Source organism: Myripristis murdjan, chromosome 22 (assembly GCF_902150065.1).
Source record: "Myripristis murdjan chromosome 22, fMyrMur1.1, whole genome shotgun sequence".
Lineage (NCBI taxonomy): Eukaryota > Metazoa > Chordata > Actinopteri > Holocentriformes > Holocentridae > Myripristis > Myripristis murdjan.
In genome coordinates, this window is record NC_044001.1 from 31,248,946 (window position 1) to 31,275,996 (window position 27,051).

General features: G+C 40.5%; 1 protein-coding gene across 2 annotated transcripts in view; it reads left to right on the forward strand.

Annotated features, from left to right (window-relative positions):
* pals1a (protein associated with LIN7 1, MAGUK p55 family member a) overlaps nucleotides 1–19,110 on the forward strand; it is a 49,965-nt gene extending 30,855 nt beyond the window's left edge. The window contains exons 6-18 of one of the 2 annotated variants that reach the window (XM_030044378.1): nucleotides 2,419–2,496; nucleotides 2,632–2,772; nucleotides 3,348–3,509; nucleotides 3,840–3,917; nucleotides 4,384–4,567; nucleotides 5,119–5,190; nucleotides 5,308–5,379; nucleotides 7,608–7,775; nucleotides 7,908–7,997; nucleotides 8,956–9,068; nucleotides 9,417–9,527; nucleotides 16,128–16,316; nucleotides 16,377–19,110. In XM_030044378.1, coding sequence (XP_029900238.1) covers nucleotides 2,419–2,496; nucleotides 2,632–2,772; nucleotides 3,348–3,509; nucleotides 3,840–3,917; nucleotides 4,384–4,567; nucleotides 5,119–5,190; nucleotides 5,308–5,379; nucleotides 7,608–7,775; nucleotides 7,908–7,997; nucleotides 8,956–9,068; nucleotides 9,417–9,527; nucleotides 16,128–16,304 — 1,446 coding nt within the window. In that variant the 3' untranslated portion in view covers nucleotides 16,305–16,316; nucleotides 16,377–19,110. Of the gene's footprint in view, nucleotides 1–2,418; nucleotides 2,497–2,631; nucleotides 2,773–3,347; nucleotides 3,510–3,839; nucleotides 3,918–4,383; nucleotides 4,568–5,118; nucleotides 5,191–5,307; nucleotides 5,380–7,607; nucleotides 7,776–7,907; nucleotides 7,998–8,955; nucleotides 9,069–9,416; nucleotides 9,528–16,127 lie in introns of both variants that reach the window. The other variant, XM_030044377.1, reaches the window with a different exon arrangement.
* Nucleotides 19,111–27,051: the final 7,941 nt, after the last annotated feature.

Here is a 27,051-nt window from a genome sequence, read left to right on the forward strand (position 1 = left end):
AAACAGTTTTAGCTTGAGTGGGGATAGTCATGGATATCCTAGTCTCATTCAGTTTCCGTTTTTAGTGATTGAACAGTTCTTTTTGCATTGTGTTGATCTGGGGAAAAAAACTACCCACACACACACACACACACACACACACACACACATACATACATACATACACACACAGACACCAGTCTAGATAAGTGTGTGTAATAATGTTTCTGCTGTTGTCTGCTGTCCCAGTTTGTCCCTATCTCCCTGTCTCTGTCTCCTTGTCTCTCTCTCTCCCCTCCCACCCAACCGGTAGAGGTAGATGACCACCCGCCCTGAGTCTGGTTCTACCTGAGGGTTCTTCCCGTTAAAGGGGAGTTTTACCTTGCCACTGTCGCCAAGAGCATGCTCAGGAGGGAATCTGTTGGGTTTCTTGTTTCTCTACTATAATTTGTAGAACGTGGTCCTTACCTGCTCTACCTGTAAAGCGTCATGAGATAACTTCTGTTGTGATTTGACGCTATATAAATAAAGTTTGATTGATTGATTGATTGAATAGCAAGATTGGAAGTGGAGCAGCGCTGTGCAACATCAGTAAATTTTGTAACTGTGTTTTACATCTTAGCAGACTTTTTGTTATAATTTGATACATTGTATTGGGTTGTATTTTAATCTCTACTTAAAATCTTGCAGTCATATTTGAATCATCAGATTTTTTATATATTACTGTAATGGTAGTAGATACTGTCATTTTTCTGCTTGCCTGTTTTCTTCTTGTCATCTGATTTCAACTTCAATTTTTGTGTCTGTAATTGTTTTATTTTATTGTTCAATGTGTGGTTGTAAAATATGAATATATGTTGAATGAATCTGGATATTGGGCCACTACAAATTTTTATTCTGATGACTGTGGCAGCCATTTTCAAAACTGGCTGCCAGTGGTTACTGGCATGGAATGCTTTGCCTACCCTTCAGCCACTGTTCCATGTTTTCAGTACCACAAATATAATTTAGAGACAGTGGGAAAAAGCTTTATTACAATGTAACAGAACAGAACATAAACTTTAATAAGCTCTCACATTCCCCTTCACAGACTACGAATCCTGTACTTTAAAAATTCTACAAGGGCAAAATCCTTGTCCTGAGGTGTGTGACAGTGATGGAATGATAAAATAAATAAATAAAAAAGAACCACATGGGTAAAGGAGACATTTAAGTTCTAAAAAAGCATAATGAAAGTAAATGAAGTTTCAGGAAGTGTTTTTTTATTATTATTATTTATTTGTTTTTAGCTCAAACAGTCACAAAACTACAGTAAAATAAATATGGCTTGTTTGCTGTCACTAACGACATGGCTTTTTTTTTTTTGCATTATCAGTACAGCATTTTAAAGAGTATCAATGTTTTCTTACTCCCCTACTATCTATCAAAATGTAATTTTGTTGAAATGTCTACATTCTACAATACATAATTTTACAGTGTCTTACTCTCCCACACTCAGCTTTGCTACACACTTGCTACAATCCAAGCTAGCTACATGTTCCAAACTAACTACCTAGCTTAACTATCTAGTTTTGCTAGCTTGAAAATTTACCTCTCCACTGTTCCCCACAGTAATTCTTTTTCTCTTTAGCCTTTATCTATGATGTTCAAAATGTATACATCCAAAAACTAACATATTTTATTCATAATTATTACAGTTGAAATAAAGTGTTTAGGCCTACCTTGATGGACTGTCCACTGCACTGCTTGTCGCAGGAAGCATATGCTTGCCAGCTCGTTGGCTAGTTGGCTTGCAGTGGTGGTTGTGGTGGTGGGGCAGAAAGTGTTTGAGAAACTGAGTGTGTATAACTGTATTTTTTCTTAATGTAATGTGTATTTACATTTTTAAAATATTTTAATGAATCATTTTAATATTGTTATTCATTTTAACAAATCAAATGCCTGCTATGGCCACTAGGGGGCGATTTTGCGATGGCCCAATATCCAGATTTGTTTGAAATATATCCACCATCATGGACATGAATCTGTGCGATTCATGTCCATCTAATAATCTCTCCCAAAACATACCATTAGCTTAGATGAAGCTTTTGATTAATTAATATGACACAGCAAAAAAAAAAAAAAAAAAAAAAAAATTAGAAATATTTTGATGAAAAATATGATGATACATGAATTAGAGTCAGATGAGCAGCTTGCTGTATAGAGCTTACTGACGCAAACAGTCACTGAAGTAGGTAAGAAATGGGGTAAGAAAAGTGGGTAAGAAATAAATGATAACATTATACAAGCGTGTTACCTACTGCTATATTGTGCTGAATAAAGGTTGAAAATACCAACTTTAATATGTGAATATGTCAGAAGTGGAAATTTGTGCATGATAACTATGGTAATATGTTGTTCATGAGGTTGCTGATGATGTTGTCGTTGTCATGGTAACAGGTTCAAAAAATGGTCCAGTCCAGTCAGAGCAAAGATGGACTCGAACTCAACAGCTTGCTGTCAGATACACATATACAGGTAGACACACACACACACACACACACACATGCATGCATGCATGTGCATAAAACCAAACTCCAAATCCCATGACTGAGTTTTTGTGTGTGTGTGTGTGTGTGTGTGTGTGTGTGTGTGTGTGTGTGTGTGTTGCAGGCATTGCTCCTGGCCCATGATGGTGTCGCAGAAAGGGAAATGCAGCCTGAGCCGCCGCCACCCTCAGGAGAAACCCTGACCCAGTTGGGAGGAGAGACAGTCAAGATAGTCCGCATAGAGAAAGCCAGAGACATACCATTGGTAAGACATACACATACACAGAGGAGAGAAGGCCAAGGAGAAACATCTGTACTTACACACCAACACATTAGCAGGAGTTGGGACACTGTGTTCAGACATATACCATAATCCTTCATGGCTGGGAAATCAGTCATTAGTGCACTACTAGTAGCACCCAAAACAGTGTTTTTAATTGATGTTAACAGCTGTCATCAGCTAGTACCTTGTTAGTTAGATTAACTCGTTATGGCACATAATCAGCACTGACAAACACAGAGCCCATGTAGGACAGGTTCGGTATTTCTTATCTCAGGCTGTCATCATTCATAACCACAGAAGAAATCAAACCAATGAGTTACTGTTTCAGTTGTAACTCCCGACCTCTTGAGTTTGTGCACACATGTAGATGGCAATAGACACTAGATGGTGCTAAAACATCATAAAGTTACATAGTGTACATTTAAGTAGCTTCTCAAACATGTAAGAATTCATAACATTTACCATTTTGCAGGAGATTTTGCACTAAAACACAGTAACATAAATCAAACAGTGTGTGTCCATATTCTACCATATTTTGTTTTGTGTGTGCTCCGTAGGGAGCGACTGTGCGTAATGACATGGACAGTGTTGTGATCAGTCGCATTGTTCGAGGTGGCGCGGCTGAACGTAGCGGACTGCTGTCAGAAGGCGATGAAATATTGGAGATTAACGGCATAGAGATCAGAGGCAAAGATGTCAACCAAGTGTTTGACATTCTTGTAAGTTTTCCTGCATCCACAAACAGCAAAGTGTTCTACAAAGAGATCAAGGAAACATAATTGTTGGGTGGTAATTGTTGGGTGTCGCTTATTAGTTGTGTAATGAACTTAGTTTTATTGATAATGCTAGAATTACCTAGAACATGTTGCTAACTTTATTGTCAAACTCCTATATATCACATTGAAGTTGAATTATGGAAAAACTCCATCCCTGGATTTTAACTGGGAATTTTAAGTAGTTAACTGCAGTTCAAATGTAGGAGATAGATGTAAGATGGGTAATAGTTGATTTTCTCTTTCTCTCTCACTGTGTGTGTGTGTGTGTGTCAGGCGGACATGCATGGCCTCCTAACTTTCGTGTTGATTCCCAGCTCTCAGAATAAACCTCCTCCTGTCAAAGAGACTGTGGTGAGTCCTGAGTCTGTTGAGACCACTGCATTGCAAATAAAAAGATAAAGTCAGCTCTGTAACTGACACAGTGATTCATACCTATGAAATGAGAGAGAGTTAAAGAGTTATTTTCTGAGGATCCATTTCCAGTGTGATAATGAAGACCACATCTATCAAATATGATATGCTGTATGTGATCCACAAACTCGGTCAACGTTGGCATAGAGGAAAATCCTCTCAAACTTCATCAAGGTTCTGTCTAGTAAAGGAAGTGACTGCTCCCACACAGTGTTGTTTGAAAAACTTTCGCAGTTTGAAAATTTGCCATTTGAAACACACATAAAGCAATATAGAAGTTGAAAAAAGTGACAACCCGTCCCTTGATTCAGACCAAAGCAAACAGAAAAGAGGACCTAATCTAACCTTGTCTTGAGAATTTCCTTATCTTTCTCTGTTTATCATTCCCCTTCCTCTGCTTCTCCAGATCCATGTAAAGGCCCATTTTGACTACGACCCGTCAGACGACCCCTACGTGCCTTGCAGAGAGCTGGGCCTCTCCTTCCAGAAAGGAGATATTCTCCACATTATCAGCCAGACAGACCCCAACTGGTGGCAGGCCTACAGGGATGGAGATGAGGAAAACCAGCCATTGGCTGGACTGGTACCAGGTACAGTTCTGTTTCTGGTCCTCTGCCTTCATGTGATGGCTGCAGCTAGTGATTCTTTTGGGAATTTAGTGGTCCGCATGGTTTTAATTAACTGACTAGCTGACTTGATTGATCTGACTTGATTCAATTATTTTTGTAGATTTGGCTGATTTGTTGGTTTTGTATGTTGGTATAGAAACATTCCAAACCCTCACATAACCTAACTAGAGTCTGTATGCCTGCCAGACCCATGAACACCCTAGCAACCACCAAGTATTACCCTAGCAACCACATAGTTTGGACAGATTTTGGACAGTTATTTATCTGTGCAGCCTGACAGTGTATCACAAATCATTTCAAAATCCTTGTTTCAGCATTTGTGTTGTTGGTTTCATTGACTAGCACCAAGTAGTTGTGGATGGCTTATTCTGAAACTGTACTCGCTCTATGAACAAATTAGAGTAGCTTTCTTGAAAGTCAGTCTACATCAGAGCACCAGTTAAATGCCTTAAGTGTAAATGTTACCACATGACATATCTGTTGTTTTTTTTCTCTCTGATTTTTATCTGTAGGAAAGTGTTTCCAGCAGCAAAGAGAAGCCATGAAACAAACCATAGAAGAAGACAAGGAGCCTGAAAAGTCTGGTCAGTCCCCACATCTGCTCCATCACTCCTTAGTAACCTTACCTCTGTAGCCTTTAGTACTTGAACCGTGCTAGAGAATACAGTCAGATTGTGTTATGGCATCTTGTCCCTCCACAGGGAAGCTGTGGTGTGCAAAGAAGAACAAAAGGAAGAGAAAGAAGCTGCTATACAATGCCCACAGGAATGATGGTACGACCTATCCACCTGTCTGTTTTGTTCTGTCTGTTTACATCAAGCCATTTTGATGGCTGGTTTGGAGACGCTGTCTAGTCTTGAACCAGTTCTTTCTGTTTCGACAAAAGAACTGGCTCTCGACCAGGAAAAACTGGTTCCACAGCGGCACCACCTCTTTGCTCATCTACAACAAAGAACCAACAAAGAATGCTTACGTCTGGTGCTGGGGATGGGATTATTGATCAGATCAGAGTTTCTAACAAACCAAATCTAGACTGTGCTGGATCCTGTAAAATGTCAATAAAAAGCCAAGCCAGTTACATCAAAACAGTCATAAAGCATCAGGGTGTTGAACTAACCTATTTTAAGCCCAGCTTGTTGAAAGATTATATCAACCTCTGAAACTTCTTATTGAGCACGTTTACATGCACACCTTATTCCTGTATTAACCGGAATATGACCTTAATCGGGTTCGGTGCGTGTTTACATGACACGTGCGCAACCGGAATATTGCGAATATTCCGGTTAATACAGGAATAAGGTGTGCATGTAAACGTGCTCACTGTCTTTTTCTGACATAAGCACAGCAGGCAGTTCTCCCCCATTCTGCTTGCACGAGAGAAGCAGCCTCCTCTGTCCAGCAGCTGCTGCTGTTGCTGTGTAGCCGCTGTGAGGAGATTGTTCTCGAGTCACATCCTGCTCTCTGCACCAGGATAGTGGAAGCGAATACTCATCTGTTATGCACTCCTGGGAAACAGAGTATACAGTGATGAAATGACATGGTTCTCTTGCCAGCTCTAGCCGGTGGAAAAGAATACTGGCAGTTCACAGGTTGAACCAACTTCAAACCATGTCACAAGGATGTCACAATCTGTCACGTCAGTGTTTTTTATGTCTCTCTGGTTTTGGATTTCCCCCAGGAAATACAGTGTATTTATTTATGAATACGTACATATGTATGTATGTATGTATGTATGTATCTATGCATGTATGTATGTATGCATGTATATACCTTTTCTTACTCAGAGGCATGAAATGTAATAGAACAAACATGCACATATGCAGGGTCTGAAACTCAGTGTCGTAAATGAAAAAAATTTGTCTGGCATTTTGTGGTGTAGAAATCAAGCTGCAGAAAAAAATCCTAGAGATGTAGCTACATGCCAGTTCATGGCATTACAGCAGTCAAATCCCACAAATCCTTGCATTAAGTGAAAATCATTGGCAGAATTATCTATTGTTAATCAGCTGTCCAAAATGATGAGGCAATACATTGTCGGAGATAAAAAAAAAAATTTAAAAAAAATAGATAGCAAATACACTACTATGAAAGCAGAACACACCATGAAAGCAATGAAGTGAATCAAACTAACCTAATACAGGCAGGTTAAACTTATTATGAATCCTGTTCTACATTAATCAAAATATCTTAGATCATGGGTCTTTCCTTTTAATGATCTTTGAATTGAATTTAATCGGGTGTTTAATAGCTGATTGCGATCAGTTAAAAAAGCCTGGATACTCTAATCACCAGTTCCTACATTTTTTTGGCTGGATTGAAACATTCAGGGCTTATGAAAGATGTTCTAAAGTCCAATTTTTACTTGAGTTAAAGTACAAGGGTACTTGCTGTTAAAAATACTTAAGTATTCAAAAGTATATTTTCTTTGTAATATCAAAGCATTGCTGTATTGTTTTCACAGTGCATTTATAGAGCCTCCTTCTCTAAAACTTAATAACTGCCCCAACAATGTGTTTTACTTTGAAAGTCGATGTCTTGCTTGTGCTTTTTTCACACTTTTTTAGTTTTACATCAATACCATATGAGGTACTGCGATTGTTTTTTCTCCTGTGAGGAACACAGCATGCAGCCAGTCACATTTTAGAAAAGAAAAAATTCAGCAGCTGACTTCAAAGCTGTGCTTTAAAGTAACAACAACCTTCATAGAAATGTACTGGGTTAAAAGTTCAATATTTGTCCTTGAAGACTTGTTAGTACGAATCTTCGATGAGAATGTCTTACAGATAATAATCAGCTGCTTGTGTCTTCCTCTCTTTCTCCTACTGCCCTCTCAAGGCTTCTGTCTTTCCTGCTGTCTCTCTTTTTCTTTCACTGTATCTCTTTCTTCTGTCTTTGGGTTTTTGCCTCCTTTACTCTTTCTCTTCTGCATGCCCACAGCTTTTCCTGTCAGCCTTATTAATGATAATGAGTCACCTCTGTTCTTTTTTTCTTTTTGCCCCAGATTATGATAACGAGGAGATCCTGACTTATGAGGAGATGGCTCTGTACCACCAGCCAGCCAACAGGAAGCGACCGATTGCTCTGATTGGTCCGGGCAGCTGTGGACAGGCGGATCTTAGGCAGAGACTGCTCAACAGCCAACCAGAACGCTTCGCTGGAGCTGTACCCCGTAAGACTTTGACATCGCCTTGATCATTTTTTAAATTGTACATGCATACATACTTGCTGTGTGTTTTTGTGTCTAAACCACATACCTGCATGCGTGCTTCCTTGTATGTGTGTGTGTGTGTGTGTATTTCAGACACTACACGGAGCCGTCGCGAAGGCGAGCTGAACGGCAGAGATTACCACTTTGTGTCTCGTCAGACTTTCGAGACTGAACTGGCAGCTGGTAGGATTTTCCTTCCATAGCTGTGTTTTCTTGTGGGGTAAACCCCACCCACCCAGAGCTCCCAGACGTTTAAAACAAGCGTCAAAGAATTCAAATAGGAAATATACTGGAGCATTCAAGTGTCTGGTCATGGATTTTGATATACTATCAAAACAATTCCCAAAATACCAAGAGTGATTTCCAGCTAGTATTTCAACGACAACTCTGTGTTTGACAACTCAGAAGCTGCTTTAAGGACATAGAGCAGAGAAAAAAAACATCACAGAGAAATATTGTTCTATAACTCTGGTACTTTGTTGAAGTCATACCATGACATTTTGAAGAATACTCTGACTTTTGACCACTGGGCACTTGTCACAGTGTGGAGATATGATTGTTGTATAAGCCTCAGAAGCTGTTTTGTTATTTGTCTCTAATTTGTTAGCATGTAAAGAATTCTGGATCCTAAAAGAAAAATCTAAATTCAAAATAATGTATCCCAGTTGTGATTCTCCTCCTAACACTTTTGTTGTCGTTCTTGAATAAAGAAATGAACATGTGAGTCAGCTAACCAGGTATTTTTATGGCTCAGCAGCAAGGTAGAATGATTCTAGTCGTAAATTTATTGGACAAAGCCACCTATAGAACAGGTGCATATTTAATGTGTGCCAGCTTTGTGTTGGCAAAATAATGATTTGTGTTGAAAAGCGGCCACAGAATTCAGTGGGTCCAGTCTTTTTCGATTGAGAAGTATGCAGATAAAAACTTTTTCAAGTTTAAAACACTATGGTAAATCACAGACTGTGACAGGACTGATTATGTGAAAACTCCATGGATTTTCCCTTTAGAGGAAATATGTTGGATCTGGAATTCCATATTTGGGCAAAGGTTTTGTAGTCATCTGACTTCTGTGGCCTATTGACAGTTAACCCAACATTAAACTGTCTTGTTCGTGTTTCTCCATGGTGTGTTTCTCCAGGTAAGCTGATAGAGTCTGGTGAGTTTGAGAAGAACCTGTATGGAACTAGCACAGACTCAGTGAGACAGGTCATTAACACTGGAAAGATCTGTCTGCTCTGTTTGCACACACAGGTTAGTACACAAACACACACACACACACACACACACACTGTGCAGGATGGTGTAGTGAGCAGAGAGAATGTCCTTCACCTAGAGGACACAGGTTCAAACTCTCATATTGGCATCAGCATCCACGTTACTGAAGTGCCTTTGAGAAAAACGCTATGGTAGAAATAGATTTAGTTACTTACTCTGATTGGGTATGTTAGAACATCAGTATATGGCCTGAATATATGAATTATCTGAATTTGTTGATGTGTGTAATAAATTGGATTGGTGTATGTCTCTGTGTGTGCATGCACGTGTGTGTGTGTGTGTGTGTGTGTGTGTGTGTGTGTGTGTGTGTGTGGTGGTGTGTAGTCTCTAAAGGTGTTGAGGAGTTCAGATCTCAAGCCTTACATAATCTTCATAGCCCCACCCTCCCAGGAGCGTCTCCGAGCCTTATTGGCTAAAGACAACAAGAACCCAAAGGTACCGATCAGTCTGACTACATAGTTTATGAACATTAAAACTGACACGACAGCACTTGTATCACTTGAGACATATAGCTGGCTTGTTTCTGTAACAGGTTGTCATATCAAAATCACTCCTTTCCTGCATTTTGTCATATGAGAAAGGCTGAAGTTGTTGGAATTGCTGTGGATAGAAAACTAAAGAAACTTGTCTGTATTTATTTATTAATTGTTATTTATTATTACTATTATTATTATTATTATTGTTGTTGTATTTTTAAGATGCAAAGCACCTCTATGAACTGTAATGAAACTCACTCACAGGGTCATATTTAGCTTATAGTTGAGTTCCATTTGTGCATGTAGAGCTGGCCCTTCTCTAAAAGCAGAGAGTTGTGGTAGAAAAGTGCAGTGCAGTGGTTGTTAGACAGATCATACAGGGTCATATGGAGCACATTAGCTGTTGTGGAGTTGCTGCTGAATATGAGACTGGTGCAGCACAACTACTGGCTGATAGTGGAGCTGCTGCAGCTTGTCATCATGGAAACAAACCCGCCTTTTATTATCAGCATAAAATGTAGTTGAGGCAGCAGTTTTTCCACACAGTGGGAACATGGCCTGACCACATTATGTGTCAGCCAGCAGGGGTTACATGATGGCTAGTGGAAGGATTGCTCCAGTTGTGGCAAGTGTTGTTTTTTGATTAGTCATTTCTCTAACTTAAATCACATCACAAGAAAGTAAAAAGAAAGAGGGGTCTCTGCAGGTGGATTGCAGTTGTCACCAGTATATTGAAGTTATATAAGACAGAGAAAGTAAGGCAATTTGAAAAATAAATTTTCTTAATAGGTCATTTTACAGGAATAAAGCGGAAGAATTTCTCACAAATCCATCATCTCAGATGGTTTTAAGTCGAACTGTGATACACAGTCATCAGTAATGAGGTACACACATGCATCGTGGCAAATAATAGAACACCTACAAGTCTAATAAGGTCAGAATACTGCATCCCTTTACTGTAATGTAGGGCTACTCAACTTAAGATGACAGCAAAATTCAGGTGTGTCCAAGGGCTGCAAACTAAACATGTCTGTCCTATTTTGGACGTTAAAACAATAATTTTGTCACAGGCTACATGACTAGTCTAAAAATTAATGAAACTAATGAAACAGCTACATTTCCATCTAAGGCCAAACCTCACTGAATAAAAGACTGTCCTGCAATGATTAATGATGAAATGATCAAGTTACAATAAAATGAGGCTTCATTCCCAAAATGTGAACAGAATGGGCAACTTGCTCAGAGGTTAATACTGAAATTAGGCCACATCACACTCCCTTTGAACATTATAAAATAAACAGGCTTCATTCCCAAAATGTGAACAGTGATATGTGATACTTCTATCTTCCTTTTCGGTTTGGAATTGGCCATGATTGAGACCTCCTTTCATCGCTATGGAGGACTAAAAGGGACAGAATGAAATAAATAAATACATCTTTAAATAAATACTTAAAAGTGTCATTAATTAATTAAAATGGGAATTAAATAAATAAATGTGTCATTAAATAAATAAATGTGTCATTAAATGTGTCATTAATTCATTAAAATACCAGTTCATTTAATGTAAAAACATATATATAATTATTTCATTATTTATGTAATTATTTCATGAACCGGTGTTGCAGTGCTTCATGAATTAATTTTATCTGTCAAACTCACCCATCAAAGTCAGTGGGCGGGACTAACGCGAATCTAGCCTAATCGATTGCTTAGGTCTGAAGCCTGGAAGTCTGCCGGAGCCGGAGGAGTTTTGCTGAGAGCCTCTCCAGTTAAAGTTACTGCTTCTCTGAGTAGTTCTGGGCAACTTCTCGACATTTTGTGGCTGCACCTATCTAGCACGCAACGTACACCGCAGTAACATTTGCTCCTGCAAATCCCCCATTTGCTTGAACCGAGTAAAGGTTGCGCCACCAAGTGTGTCAGAATATCAAATCAAATCAAATCAAATCAAATCAAGCTTTATTGTCATTAAGCTACACATACAGCAGTAGTGCACACAAAATGAGATAGAGTGATTCACTTGGGATCCCCGAGTGATGGTAAAGTCAGCAGTTTAAAAGTCTAACAGCTTTCTGGAGGAAGCTGTTGCTCATTCTAGCGGTTTTGCTTTTCACCGTTTGCCTGATGGAAGCAGCTCAAAGTATTTGTGGAGCGGGGGAGAGGGGTCTCTGGCAATGTTCAGTGCTCTACTCCTGCAGGGATGGGATGTTTCCATGGAGCCATGTCTCCGCAAAAGCAAGCACACAGCAGTCTCTCTCCTGCGGGTGTCTCTTAGCAAGCGTAGCTCGTCCAGCTTGTTGTCGAGGGAGTGAACATTAGAGAGCAAGAGCCACGGTCCTGCTGGTCTGGAGGGGTTAGCCTTTAGCCTTTAGCCTGTAGCCTGTAGCCTAGCGTGGATCCCGGCTCTCTTCCCCCTCATTTGTTTACGTTTGCACCGCTTGCGCTCCCTCCTCTCCCTGGTGACAGCCGGTGTAGACGCAGGTAAAATCCCGTGCTGGCGTAGTGTGTCCACATCAAAGCAGAGAGCCTCAGTTCTTGCAGCATGCTTTACCTGATGTTTAGTAAAGTCTCTCGGCTGTAGGTTATGCAACCTGAGCGTCTGGGTTAAGCAAAACAGTTAAAAACTTTCACTCTAGAATATGTTTACTTGCTCTGCATCAATCGATTATCTGAAGTCATTCTGTCTTGACTTGCTGTGCTGGGTAACCAATCAGGTGTTAGGATCCGCCCACTGACTTTGATGGGTGAGTTTGACAGATAAATTAATTCATGAAGCACTGCAACACCGGTCCATGAAATAATTAAATAAATAATGAAATAATTATATATATGTTTTTACATTAAATGAACTGGTATTTTAATGAATTAATGACACATTTAATGACACATTTATTTATTTAATGACACATTTATTTATTTAATGACACATTTATTTATTTAATTCCCATTTTAATTAATTAATGACACTTTTAAGTATTTATTTAAAGATGTATTTATTTATTTCATTCTGTCCCTTTTAGTCCTCCATACATCGCACTGTAACATCAAGCCCTATACTTTGTCATACGACAGATACGCAACGCACGGCGAACATAGCTGATGTACAATGTACAGTACAGGCCAAAAGTTTGGACACACCTCCTCATTCAATGCGTTTTCTTTATTTTCATGACCATTTACATTGTAGATTCTAACTGAAGGAATCAAAACTATGAATGAACACGTGGAGTTATGTACTTAACAAAAAAAGGTGAAATAACTGAAAACATGTTTTATATTCTAGTTTCTTCAAAATAGCCACCCTTTGCTCTGATTACTGCTTTGCACACTCTTGGCATTCTCTCGATGAGCTTTGTCAGGGACCCAGCAGTCAGGCAAAAGAGAGCCACAGGCATTTTAATGAAAAAACAGGATTTTATTCACCCAAAATAGGAAAATGTCCAAAACAATAAGACAATTCAAAAAATGTCCGGCCATAAAAGAGGTCAACATAAAAGTCGGTCGCCGACTTCTGCCATAAAGTCACGCCCTCACCGGCAGCCCCATCCTTTACAATGCGCCACGGGAGGAAGATGCCACGGCAGCCGAGGCCGCTGCAGCCGCAGCCCTCACAAGCTTCAAGAGGTAGTCACCTGAAATGGTTTTCCAACAGTCTTGAAGGAGTTCCCAGAGGTGTTTAGCACTTGTTGGCCCCTTTGCCTTCACTCTGCGGTCCAGCTCACCACAAACCATCTCCATTGGGTTCAGGTCCGGTGACTGTGGAGGCCAGGTCATCTGCCGCAGCACTCCATCACTCTCCTTTTTGGTCAAATAGCCCTTACACAGCCTGGAGGTGTGTTTGGGGTCATTGTCCTGTTGAAAAATAAATGATGGTCCAACTAAACGCAAACCGGATGGGATGGCATGTCGCTGCAGGATGCTGTGGAAGCCATGCTGGTTCAGTGTGCCTTCAATTTTGAATAAATCCCCAACAGTGTCACCAGCAAAACACCCCCACACCATCACACCTCCTCCTCCATGCTTCACAGTGGGAACCAGGCATGTGGAATCCATCCGTTCACCTTTTCTGCGTCTCACAAAGACACGGCGGTTGGAACCAAAGATCTCAAATTTGGACTCATCAGACCAAAGCACAGATTTCCACTGGTCTAATGTCCATTCCTTGTGTTTCTTGGCCCAAACAAATCTCTTCTGCTTGTTGCCTCTCCTTAGCAGTGGTTTCCTAGCAGCTATTTGACCATGAAGGCCTGATTGGCGCAGTCTCCTCTTAACAGTTGTTCTAGAGATGGGTCTGCAGCTAGAACTCTGTGTGGCAGCTCAGATCTCTGATCTGAGCTGCTGTTAACTTGCGATTTCTGAGGCTGGTGACTCGGATGAACTTGTCCTCAGAAGCAGAGGTGACTCTTGGTCTTCCTTTCATGGGTCGGTCCTCATGTGTGCCAGTTTCGTTGTAGCGCTTGATGGTTTTTGCGACTCCACTTGGGGACACATTTAAAGTTTTTGCAATTTTCCGGACTGACTGACATTCATTACTTAAAGTAATGATGGCCACTCATTTTTCTTTAGTTAGCTGATTGGTTCTTGCCATAATATGAATTTTAACAGTTGTCCAATAGGGCTGTCGGCTGTGTAGTAACCCGACTTCTGCACAACACAACTGATTGTCCCAACCCCATTGATAAAGCAAGAAATTCCACTAATTAACCCTGATAAGGCACACCTGTGAAGTGAAAACCATTTCAGGTGACTACCTCTTGAAGCTCATCGAGAGAATGCCAAGAGTGTGCAAAGCAGTAATCAGAGCAAAGGGTGGCTATTTTGAAGAAACTAGAATATAAAACATGTTTTCAGTTATTTCACCTTTTTTTGTTAAGTACATAACTCCACATGTGTTCATTCATAGTTTTGATTCCTTCAGTTAGAATCTACAATGTAAATAGTCATGAAAATAAAGAAAACGCATTGAATGAGAAGGTGTGTCCAAACTTTTGGCCTGTACTGTACATCAGCTGTGGAAGGTGAGGCACGCCTACTTCTGGTTAGGGATGGTCTGATGCGATCCACTGGATCGGTATCGGGTCCGATCCAGTGCAGTGTTATGCGCAGAGAATTAAATATTCGTCGGGAGATGGTTATAAGATCTTGCATAGATGTTTTAGCATTTCCAGACAATTATCTTTTTGAGCGTTACCGTCCCACGTCACCTAAATGAAATAAATTAATTGGCCAGCAGTAATTCAAGCAGTTTTCCCCTGTAATATTATTGATTGCAACGGACTCCATTTAAACTTACGCATTGACCCGAGCAGCAGTGTTCTCCCACGCCGTCTCCCTCTCCTTTGCCGCTGCAGCGGTGTTGCACTTTTTTTTTTACTTTTTTTTAAAAACATGTTCAAACTCGCTGTATGAATGCATTAAGATTTCCAATTCAATTGTGAAAAATGCAGCCCGACGCTTCCCCGTTGCCATGGTGACTTGTCTTATAGCTGCTGTGCACGCGCTTAACTCCAGGTGAAACTACTCCGAGTTGATAAAACTAACTCAAATGCAAAATTTGCACCAAGTTGCCCTTTTATTTTATTTCTAACATTTGAATGGTGCAGCTGGGTCTGTTGTGTTTATAAATGCTGTTAAAAGTGATGTGAGCTTTAAGTTTAAGCCACAGCAGTTACACATGACTTCAGTTGTTGTCACATATTTTCCTTCTTTCTTTAGGGGACCAGAATAGTTGTTGTACAGTGAATGTGGTGTTTTTAGATGTCAGTATCAAGCAAATTACATCCACGTATTATTAACAAGGCTGCAGTATCGGTATTGGATGTGAAAAAGTGGTATCGAGCCATCCCTACTTCTGGTCAGTAGGTCAAAACAGGTTCATGACATCAGCGCCATAGACTATGCATTATCGCCCTCTTGTGGTTAGTGATAGAAATGAATTGTCCACAGACTGAAAGTCAATAATTAGATAGAATTATAATATTTTTATTATATGACAGTGGCGGGCTGCATAAAAATGCCGCACGGGCCACATGCGGCCCCTGGGCCACAGGTTGAGTAGCCCTGCTGTAATGCAACCTTTAAAACCAGGAAAACACAACAGGTATGCCACATCACCATATTATGACATCCAAAATTCCTAATGATATATTATCTAGTATCACAACATAGATATTGATGCATACCCCAGCCCTACATTAACTGTGAATTTTGGGTGTGTTGGAGCATGTGAATAAGGTCAGAGGGAAATGGGTTGATTGTTTGTTTGTTTTTTTTTTTAGTTCTTTGAATCACAGAGGCCTGTGGGCAGACTTTTTTAAGAGTCAAAACCCACTTTATTTCTTTTCATTTTCTTATATTTTTTACACCCTTTGTGGGGTACTTTGTGGTGACTGTTTTGAATTTTTTTGTAATTTAATGTTGGTTACATACTCCTAATAATTATTAATAGTTTTCTTGTAAATTTCTTCTCATCATTTCCTATCATTTTCTTACCATTTACTGGTATTTTAATTGTAACCTTTTACTAATTTCTTGCTTATTTTGTGTGTGTGGTCCATAGCCCGAGGAGCTCCGAGAAATCATTGAGAAAGCACGGGAGATGGAGCAGAGCTGTGGTCATCTGTTTGACGCTGTCATCGTTAACTCAGACCAGGACAAGGCCTTCAGTGAGCTGCTGCGACTCATCAACAAGTTGGACACCGAGCCACAGTGGGTGCCCTGCTCCTGGCTCCGCTGACCACAAAAACTAACACACACACACACACGCACACGCACACTCACACACACACGCACACACACACACACACACACACACACACACACACACACACACACAAACCATTAGTCCACAGCATACGCCTTTCTGTACAGTTTAATAGACTGGACACTGAAACTGTTTGGGTTTCAGACTCACTGCTGTGGTGAAAATAGAGTATATATTATACCATGTACACACACAGAATAGACATATCAGATATCCGAAAGCACAGAGTCCACATATATAGAATGTATTGATATGGTTAGTGAGAGCAAAGAGAAGATCCTGTTATAGGAAACCATGAACACACACTAAACTCATCCTGGAAAGGGCCTACCCTGGTCCTTTTATTTTTAATTTTATTTTATTTTTCTTGGTTCAGCACTGACATTCATCTGGTATTTGTTGAGAGTGATTTCTTTCTCATCATCACAACTATTTTGCCAGACCAAAATCTGGGCCTGGGATGTTTATTATTTAAAACTTGTACTTCCCTCTCAGAAGCATGGGGCCTCATTTATAACATAAATAGAGAGACTTTTCCACTTTGCCTTTGACTTAATCTGATGAAGATTTCAGTGAATGCAGTTACAAATTAGATAAAAATTTATCTTTGGCAAAGATGAATTTTAGCTTTTGATGTATTACACACATGAAAAATCAGTTTGTAAACCTCTGATTTTGACTTTGAGTCGCTTTCTTTTTATAAATCATTGAAACTTTAGCCTCAAGCACTCAATGTAAATAAATGAGGCCCCTAGTGAGGAGTAAATGTGAAAATCTTACAGAACTGTACGATGTCCTGTTTTTTTTTTCTTTTTTCTTCTTCTTTCTCATTGCTGGAACAAAAACAGCTACCAGTATATGCCTGCAAAATGCTGACACTGGCCAATGGCATTGGCCAGTGTTGAAGTCCAAATGCAGTTCACACATGAAAGGAACAGTTCACCTATTTTTGAAAAAAAAAAAAAAAAAAAAAAAATAGGACAGTAGGACAGTAGTGGTGCTATCTTCCTCTCATTGTTACTGAGTGCTGGATACTGGCTGGATGCTCCAAATGCTAACTGTTAGCCTCCTGCCATCGAGGTGGACTTCCCGCCACTAACATTATAAAAAATAGTCCACTCAAAGAAGTATTGCTTTCCAGAACTAAAAGGCACATACATCTACCATGTGCAAACACATAATTTTGCTTAGATTACTGTTTCAGACTTTATTTTTCCTGTTATCCACATCCAGAAAGATCCAGTAACTTCTGCACTTCTTGTATCACTCCATGTCAGAGGAGCAGTAGCCACCGCAGAGACAGAAGTAGATTGCTTGAGTTTGCTTTTGTTTGTTTTTATTTCATTAAACACATGTATGCATATTGGAGAAAATTGTTATTTTTCTCCTCCAGAGTACTAAAACATAGCTAACAAATAATGTTGTGGCTTTCTTCTTCTTTTCTTCCACTCCCCTCTACCACTTTTCATATACCTTTCAGGTACCTACCAGCCACCATTGTAACTGAGAACCAGCAAAGAAAAAGCAGTTCTACTGTTGATTTTTTTTTTAAGTTCAACATTTTTCTTCTAATTCAGGTTGTAATAATTCTGCTAGAAATCACAGAACTCAAACTTTGTTCAGTTAACAGTGGTTTATGGTGGTTATTTTTAAGAATGTTAGCCAGGGGGAAGTCCACATCAATGTCAGGAGGCTAACAGTTAGCAGTGTTCAGCACTCAGTAACAGTGAGAGGAAGATAGCACCACTACTGCCCTACAGAACAGCTAAGGGCAGGGAAATAATACGATATTTTTCAAATTGGGTGAAGTCTCCCTTTAATGCTTACTGAGCTGTAGCCTTCACACTGCATTACTTACATAGTACTCACACAATGCAGTAAACAGTAAACCCTTAAAGCCACACTGAGCTGCCGCCTTCATTGCTAGGAAGAACACACACAATGCCAGTGCATTAGCAGCTGACTCTCATAGTGGAGAGTCAGTGGTGATCCACAGCCTTCTGCTCGCTGACCCACTGACCCACTGAGCAACTGACTGACTTCCTGGCTGGCTGACTGGCTTCTGACTGGCCAGCCAGATGCACACTACTACTAAATCACACTAACAGAAAGGACACAGCACTTGATATCTGTTTTTCTGCCTGGCTGTTCCATGTTGTGTGGACCGGTTGTCTTGCTGACTGTCTGCCTGTCCTGTCTGAACACATTTTAAAAGAAATGACCTCTGACCCCAAATCGTGAGGAGGGAATGGATTCAAAAAGTTGAGTTGTAGTTTTTAGATGTGTGTTCCTGATCAGCAGGCAATGTTGACTTTGATTATTATATATTTAGAGAGAATGTTTGTCTGGGTCTGTGTGCACATGTCTCTGTAAGTGAACGTATATGGCTGTGTGTGTGTGTGTGTGTGTGTGTGTGTGTGTGTGTGTGTGTGTGTGCTTGTCTCTAAAGACAGCAAAGTATTATTACCTGAAATAGATCTGACACCATATCACTGTTGTTATCACTGTGTAGAGCCTTTATATATTTGAAAAATAGATCTATGAAGTCCAGAATGCACCAATAGGATCACACACTCTGCCGGACCCTCCCACCCTCCCTGCTATTGGTCCAGAAGGCAGCAGCAGGGAGATGAGGCGAAGTGGAATTAGCTGAATTGAATGTAAAGTTGTTTATTAAAATCACTTCCTGTTTATCCGACATCACTTCCTCTTTGACAAACTCTGCTTTTTTCTATGAATATTCACAAGAATGAATAAATAAATAAATAGATGATTGATAGAAAATAACTGTTTTTAGTTTTATGGCTTTTTTTTTACTGTCAAATAATATTAAATGACACTTGTAAAATGTTATTGAGACAAACAGAAAAGTTGCAGTCAACAACTTTAAAAAGAAATAAATTCAGAAAACAATCCTACTCATTAAAGTCCAGTACAATAATATTTTATAACATTTTCAGAAGAGATAACGGAAAACATGGGGGGTTGTCCTACATGCACGAGTTAACGTAAAAAGATAGAACTGCGTTCTGTTTTCTCCGACATAGAAACATTAGTATTGAGCCTCTTATACACTGGTCTACAAACGTCTTTGTGGTCTGGAATCCCAAGTTGACTATCATGAAGCCACGGATCCCCACTCAGAGTGTTTTTGCCCTCAAGAGATTTTGGTTTGTCTTATCAAGGTGTCATACTTGTCAAATTCAAAGTGGTTACGACTAATACTGAATGTGAATGTAATCACTCGCCCCTGGTTCCAATCCACCATCAGGCCATTTGGTGCATGTCAACCCCTCTTTCTCCACTGTCAAAGCAGAAATGCCAAAAAAATGTATCATAAAATAGTAATTAGAGAATTTGCCACAGCTTGTTTCTACATACTGGAGCTCCCATGTTACGGCCAAGGGTTCAGGGCCTCTTCCCACTTGGTATTAACATCCATCCAGAGAAATCTGGATACAAGCAGACATTTAATTACAGGTGTAAACAGCAACAATGTGTTTGGAGGTGGTCTAGCATGCATTAGATGTGTAAACAGACGTGTCCCTGGACGGATTGAAGAACCGTGTGCAACCCTAGCCAGACTGTCAACTTTCCAACAGAGAAAATATCCTCCCTGACTCTGCCCAGCGCAGCTGCACTGTCAGCTGATGGGCCAAATGCAAACTGAAGTGCAGGCCGAAGACAAAGCAAATGGTAAATGAATAAAAAAAACTCCAAGTAATAAGACATGAGGCGGGATTAACAACCGTCCTGAGAAATCCGAATGCAAGTGGACAGCTGCCAGTCCGTCCATACACAGCTGGCATTAACGTGCGTCTCCAAATGCGTCCTGCCTGCCCACTTGTGTTCGGATCTCACATTTCTGCTCTATTTGCAAACACACACATATCATTTCAGAGAGAGTGAGAGGTGGAAATGAAATTCCCACTTTGCTCGTCCTCCTTTCATGCAAAAAAACCAACGGCATTTAACAGGCAGCAGGCAGTATTTAACAAAAGGGGGTATCCTTGCACACTCCGGCCTCATTTTAATGTGGCTGTCAATTACTGAAGATGAATTTCACGTCTGTTACAACACGTGTCGAACCATGAGCCATCGAGGGCCAGGAGGCTGCAGGTTTTCTCTTCAGTTAAAAACTTCACCAGGTGATTTCACGAATTAGTCCTGTCTCTCTGCTTGAAGGTGAGGGAATCAGTAAAATTACCAATCAGTTTGACATGCTGTGTTGCAGGTTCAACCCGATCACGTTCAGGCTCAGATTATACATTATTCCAGTGGGTGTGGGAGGGTTTTCGCTCAGGTGGATTATGCTTCTGCGTGATCGAGCTGTAATATTTCTGAAGTATTCCTGTAGTAAATCGCGTCTCTGGTTAGATAGAATGTGTTTAATTGCACTGGGGCACAAAATTTGAAATTCTCCTAATTTATATGGAAGAGAAAACTGCCCATTATTAATACATATTTTAGAGACCAACCGCCGAAATTTGTTGCATCATATTTTTGTCTTATAAGGGAGTATCTAGAAATTAAAACCAGCTGCTGTAGTCTCGAACTTCAGTTCACATTTAGTGAACCAGTGTGGTAGTTCGGGGTAGAATCAGGTTAGATAGTTTCTCTTGTATTTAATTAATTATTTAATTGTTAATACCAGATGAGAACAATCTCAGAATAAAGTAAAGTAAGTAAAGTAAAATTTTATTTATATAGCGCTCTTCTCAGTACGAATACACAGAGTGCTTTACAATAAAAAACAGATAAAACGAGACAGTCAGGTGACCGTCGACAACAACAACATTTCAATATCGCCACGTCACACATAAGCAACAAAACAAAACATCATCAATAGTAATGCCATCGCAGTGTGCAGGAGGTAGTGCGACATAGGTGCAGGTGCATTTCACCAACAAGAAAGAGCAGACCATAAAGCTGTACAGATGAAAACTAAAACATAAAAAGGCCCGGAGAGGACGTAACCTCAGGCCTATGTTGGGAAAGCTTGCCGGAACATATGGGTTTTAAGTAACTTTCTAAAACTATCCACAGACTGGGCAGCTCTCAGAGCCTGAGGAAGCGAGTTCCAGAGGCGCGGTGCCACTGCTGCAAAGGCCCGATCACCTTTAGTTTTTAATTTAGTGCGGGGCACTGCCAAGAGCCCCTGGTCAGCTGACCGCAGAGAGCGACTGGGGGTGTGATGGTGGATGAGTTCACAGATGTAACTGGGAGCAGAGCCGTGGATAGCTTTAAAAGTGAACAGTAATAACTTGTATTGGATCCTGAAGTGAACCGGTAACCAATGTAGGGCGGCAAGTATTGGAGTGATATGACATGATTTCTTTGACCTGGTGAGTAATCTAGCAGCTGCATTCTGGACCAGTTGGAGACGGTGTATGGATGCCTGATTTAAACAAGTGAACAGCGAGTTGCAGTAATCAAGCCTGGAGGAGATAAAAGCATGTATGGCCATCTCCAGCTCCGAGTGCGAGATGACAGAGCGCAGTTTAGCAATGTTTCTTAAATGAAAGAAACAATTACGACTCAGAGCCTTCACATGGGTATCCAGGAGCATTGACTGATCAAGATGTACTCCAAGGTTCCTGATACTAGGGCAGGCGTTGATTTTGAGGGGACCCAGATGTTCTAATACCCTGGCTGTGACACTGTCAGAGGCAATAACTAGCACCTCGGTCTTGGCCGCATTTAACTGAAGGAGGTTGTTCGCCATCCAGCCCTCGATGGCGGCCAAACACTCCAGCAGAACACTGAGACATTGCATATTCTCGGGTTTGAACGAGAAATGCAGCTGGATGTCGTCCGCATAACAGTGATAAGCTACACCGGGAAATTCTCTAATGAGCTGACCTAACGGCAGCATGTACAAAGCAAAAAGTAATGGGGCCAGCACCGAACCTTGGGGTACACCACAGTGTAAAGGGGCGGTGTCAGACTTGAAAGGGCCAACAGACACTGCGAAACTACGCTCACTGAGGTAGGAGGCAAACCATTTTAGGGCACCTCCTGACACACCAACCCAGTTCCTCAGCCTATCCAAAAGGATGCCATGGTCGACCGTGTCAAAAGCTGCGCTTAAGTCTAGCAGGACTAAAACAGAGCATTTGCCAGAGTCGGAGGCCATCAAAATGTCATTGGACACTCTAAGGAGTGCAGACTCGGTGGAGTGTTTTTTCCGGAAGCCAGACTGAAATTTGTCACCGATGTTATGGGTGGACAAGTACAGGTTGAGTTGGTTAGCTACAACTCTCTCTAATACTTTGGATATGAATGGAAGTTTTGAGATGGGCCTGTAGTTTTGTAGTTGTAGAATGACAAGTCCCTCTCTCAGAGCTGTTGTTATAAACGCCAGTGTGTGTAGATGTCTGATGAAAATGAACTATATGTCGACAAGGGGGGGGGGGGGACACAAAATATATCAATTTTTTTTCTTCATTCTCTATTCTTCTTAACATTGTTTACACACAATTCTGAACTTATTGCACGGTTTATCATCACTTTAATTTTCATGTCTTTTGTGGGATTCGATCCGACGCTGCGGCAACATCCCTGATTCCCAACGTACCACAGCGCTTTTGACATTCCTAAAACCTACTGTAGGTGGCAGCACGTCTCTGACCAAACCAAAGAAACTGTCAAGGGTCGAGGTCTGGGGCCTATTTCACGAAAGGTGGATTAAATAAACCAGGATATAAACCAAATCTAGGCTTGCTAAAGCCCGCCCCGCACAGCCTGGTTTATTCCGTTCCACTAAAGCCAAGTCAGGCTGAGAAAGAGCGACTTTAGCGAGTCTGGATTGTGAAAGCCAGGCTGGTGCACGATCACGCCTCCCTTCCAAAGACCATGCCGGTCGATCGTAGATTCCTTGACCGTGACCAATCAAAGCGAAGCAGAGGGCTGCGTCATTCAGTCTGGACGAGACTCAGCGCCTAATACAAGCATATGAGGAAGTAAAGGAGGTTATTAACCGTAAAGGCAATGAAATCTATATTCACTTATTAATATATTTATTTATTTATTTATTTATTTTATTTTTCATTTTCTTTTCGTTGTAGCCTACCTATTTGCTATCTGCTTTAATCTGCTCTTGCCTTTTACTGAAGTACTTTGGGATTCTGCACTAACATTGATTTTATATTTCCTTGCCTTTTTTTTTTTTCCTGTATCTTTGATTTATGTATGATGGAAAAATGCCACAGTTGTTTATCTTATACCTTCTTAATAAATAAAAAAAACTACAACATAATCTTTATGCATAAACTTTTATTTTTAAAAAATATTTAAATCACATTTAACTACTGTTTAAAACTCAAAAATCACAAATCAGAAATTACTTAGACATCTCACATTTACAGAGCCTGAAGTTTTTTGTTTCTTTCGTTCCTTTCTCCACATTGTTATTTGTTGTTCACTGTAAATCATTGCAATTTCTTTTTTGTTATTTTTATACTTAAGTGTATTTACAGCAACGTCTCTACTGAAAAATGTGTGTTGCCTTTATAATTCATGTACTTGACTTGACTTTGATCTAATAAAAGCGAAAAAAAAAAAACAAAAAAAAAAAAACGTAAAGCAAGGGAGAAAGCGTGGCAAACTGTTGGCGACAAACTTAATGCATAAGTCGTCCAAAAATATATATATTAGCCTATTTATATTTTTATTATTTAGTCCATAAATATATAGGCTAAGCAGTTGTCAACCTACTAATCTCCAATGCTATAGGCCTATTATATGTGCTCTATCTATCACTCTATCTATCTGCAGTGCCGTGCAATGTCCCGATTGCATGGCAATACCAATTAAATGTGTACTTCCATAATAATGAGAGACTGAGAGTGACAATGATTATATCAGATGAGCCACTGTGAAACAACTATGATTCATGGTCACACACTATTAGAATAATATAATTAAATTGATTATATCTTAATGCTTTTATTTTCATTTTATTTGAATGTAGCATAATTTGAAATTAGTCCATATACTAACAGGTGTTGAATTAACAAAGTCATTGGTTTACAATTGGAGTCATTGACTAATAGTAATTTCACAAAGTTAAACAACAGGGCACTGGATTAATTTAAGCTTGACTTCTAGCCTGGTCTGGAGCAGGCTAAGGCTTAGGCTAAGTTTCCATGGTAATTAAGGTGGGATTACTTTCATGAAAGCGAATTCAGGCTCATTATAGCCAGGTTTACTGGCCAGGTTAATCTCGCAAGATAATCCACCTTTCATGAAACCCATTAATCCCTAATCCTGGCTAAATTAAGTCAGGATAGCTGCTAAATCCAGGCTTAAAGCCTAATCTAGGTTTCGTGAAATAGGCCCCTGGTAAATGAGTCAGACAGGACCTGAAATTGATCATTTTCCCTTTGGAGACCAAACAGTTTAATTCTATTCTATTATAATTTGTCCAACAACAAATTGCACACTCTTGCCAGGATTTGCACCTGGAGTCTTCCACCCAGAGGATGGCTGTGTTACTGTTACACCACAAGAGTTGGAGGGTTTTTTTTATGTTGTTTTTTTTTGTTTTGTTTTGTTTTGTTTTGTTTTGTTTTGTTTTGTTTTTTTCCACAAACACCTCAAATTCAGAGGATGGATGTTTTTTTTCTTGTTTTGTGATTTTTTTTTTTTATTTTTTTTTCTGACACAAACACCTCAAATTCAGAGGATGGATGCTTTTGTTTTTTTCTTGGAAGAAAATACAGCAGTAACAATAACAATAACAATACAAATTCGGATAACATGTTCTTTTTTTTGCAACAGCTTGAACTTTTTTTTCACACTTAACTACATTTATATCTTGCCAGTACACAAATGACTGCTTCTTTGTGTATCAACATATTACCTGTTAAAGAACAGAAACAAAAGATAAATAGATACAAGAGTGTTTACCAACATATACAGTCATTTTTACACACCATATACACAATTTTTACAATGAGCTTTTCCACTCTGTGATGGTCTGTCCAGATGCAGGACAGAACCATTTTCCCCGTAGCTGTGTGTGGCCAGTGCTCTTGCTCTTTGCATTACCACATATCTTACTCTGATAGTGGTAGCTTTCTTTAGTTTTCCGCTTCTAATGGGATCACCTCTCATCTCTCGCTCCTGATCCTCCAAGACTGCCTTTCGCAATCGCCATTCTCTGAACCAATTGTGAGAAGCCAGTGCTGTTGGGGCGGGCCCTCCCTGAGGTTGATGTGTTGGATCTGGTGGCACTTGATCAGGAAGTTCACCCTGAGAGTGAGACGCTGGCGTTGGCGGCAGTTGGTATGGGGACCAGCCCTGAGAGTGAGACGCTGGTGGCGGTGGCGGTGGCAGCAGCGGCGGTTGGTAAGGGGACTGGCCCTGAAAGTGAGACGCTGGCGGCGGCGGCGGTGGTTGGTATGGAGACCAGCCCTGAGAGTAAGATGCTGGCGGTGGCGGTGGCGGTGGCAGCGGCTGAAAAGCAGACCAGCCCTGAGAGTGAGATGCCTGAGAGTGGTACTCTGGAGCTGAGTGTTGATGCTGCTCAAATATCTCCTCCAGTGTCTGTGTGTACAACCTGTGGTTTGGCACGGCAACGTGGTCGAATCACTGCCTCCCCTTCATGGTTCTCTGGCTCAATAAACTCCATTTCAGCATGACCGTGCTGCATAGGCTCAGATGGGAGGTCCCTGGCTTCGGGGAGGGAATCACCTGCAGCATGGATTTGCTGGGGAAGCTGAACCCCTTGCAGCAGTGAATCCCTGTCTGCCCTTTTTTGTCTGTCTTGAAGCCTGAAAAGACATTTTCAGAAGAGCACAATTGTTTTTATCTTTATAAATAAATGATTGTTTGTGGATATTGTTTATATGTGTCCATTGGGTGTAAGAATGTGTAAATAGTTAGTTTCCTGCGCTGTACCTAGAGCTGTATGAATGTGTGTGTGAAAGGGTGAATGTGACAAACAGTGTAAAGTGCTTTGAGTGGTCCAAGAAACTAGAAAAGCACAATAGAAAGTGCAAGTCCATTTACCATTACCATTTACCATATAATTATGTATATCTTATCTTATGTCATCATGTTAACACCCAAGTGAATGTATGAAGCAAAAAAATGAAAATAAATAAATAAATAAACTCACCAGGAGGACACAGTGGTGTTGTTGATGGTCACAAGCACCAAGTTGGTCTGGTCCAGTATTTCTTTGGAATCCTCGATCAACTGCTTGATATGACAATATGTCATAACAATTGACTGAGGAATGCCAAAGGTTTTGCCCTTGTTGTCCTTTGGCCTGTTCCTGGCTTCCTTGAACTCCTTGAAAAGTTTTAGTGCAACACACTCTGAAACCCTGTTTACATCAGGTCGGTGTGCAGCCTGGCCATGAACCATGAAGTCTGAGAATAGATGACAGTATCATAGTGAGTGCACAACACCAACTGTTCACATCACAACACATATACACATACACCTGTGTATAGTTACATGCGTCACAAGCACCTCTACACGCACGCATGCACGCACGCACACACACACACACACACACACACACACACACACACACACACACTACATGCTTAAATTACCTTTCAGCTGCTTGCTGGCCAGGTGCAGAGCCACTACGCTTGCGAGAAGCTCTCCATGGGCCAGGCAAGGTCTTCTTTTTACTTTTCAAGGAGTACTTGGGAGGTGACTGGTCGTACCTCTCCTATTTCAGTTGTTGACAAGGCAGTAATGG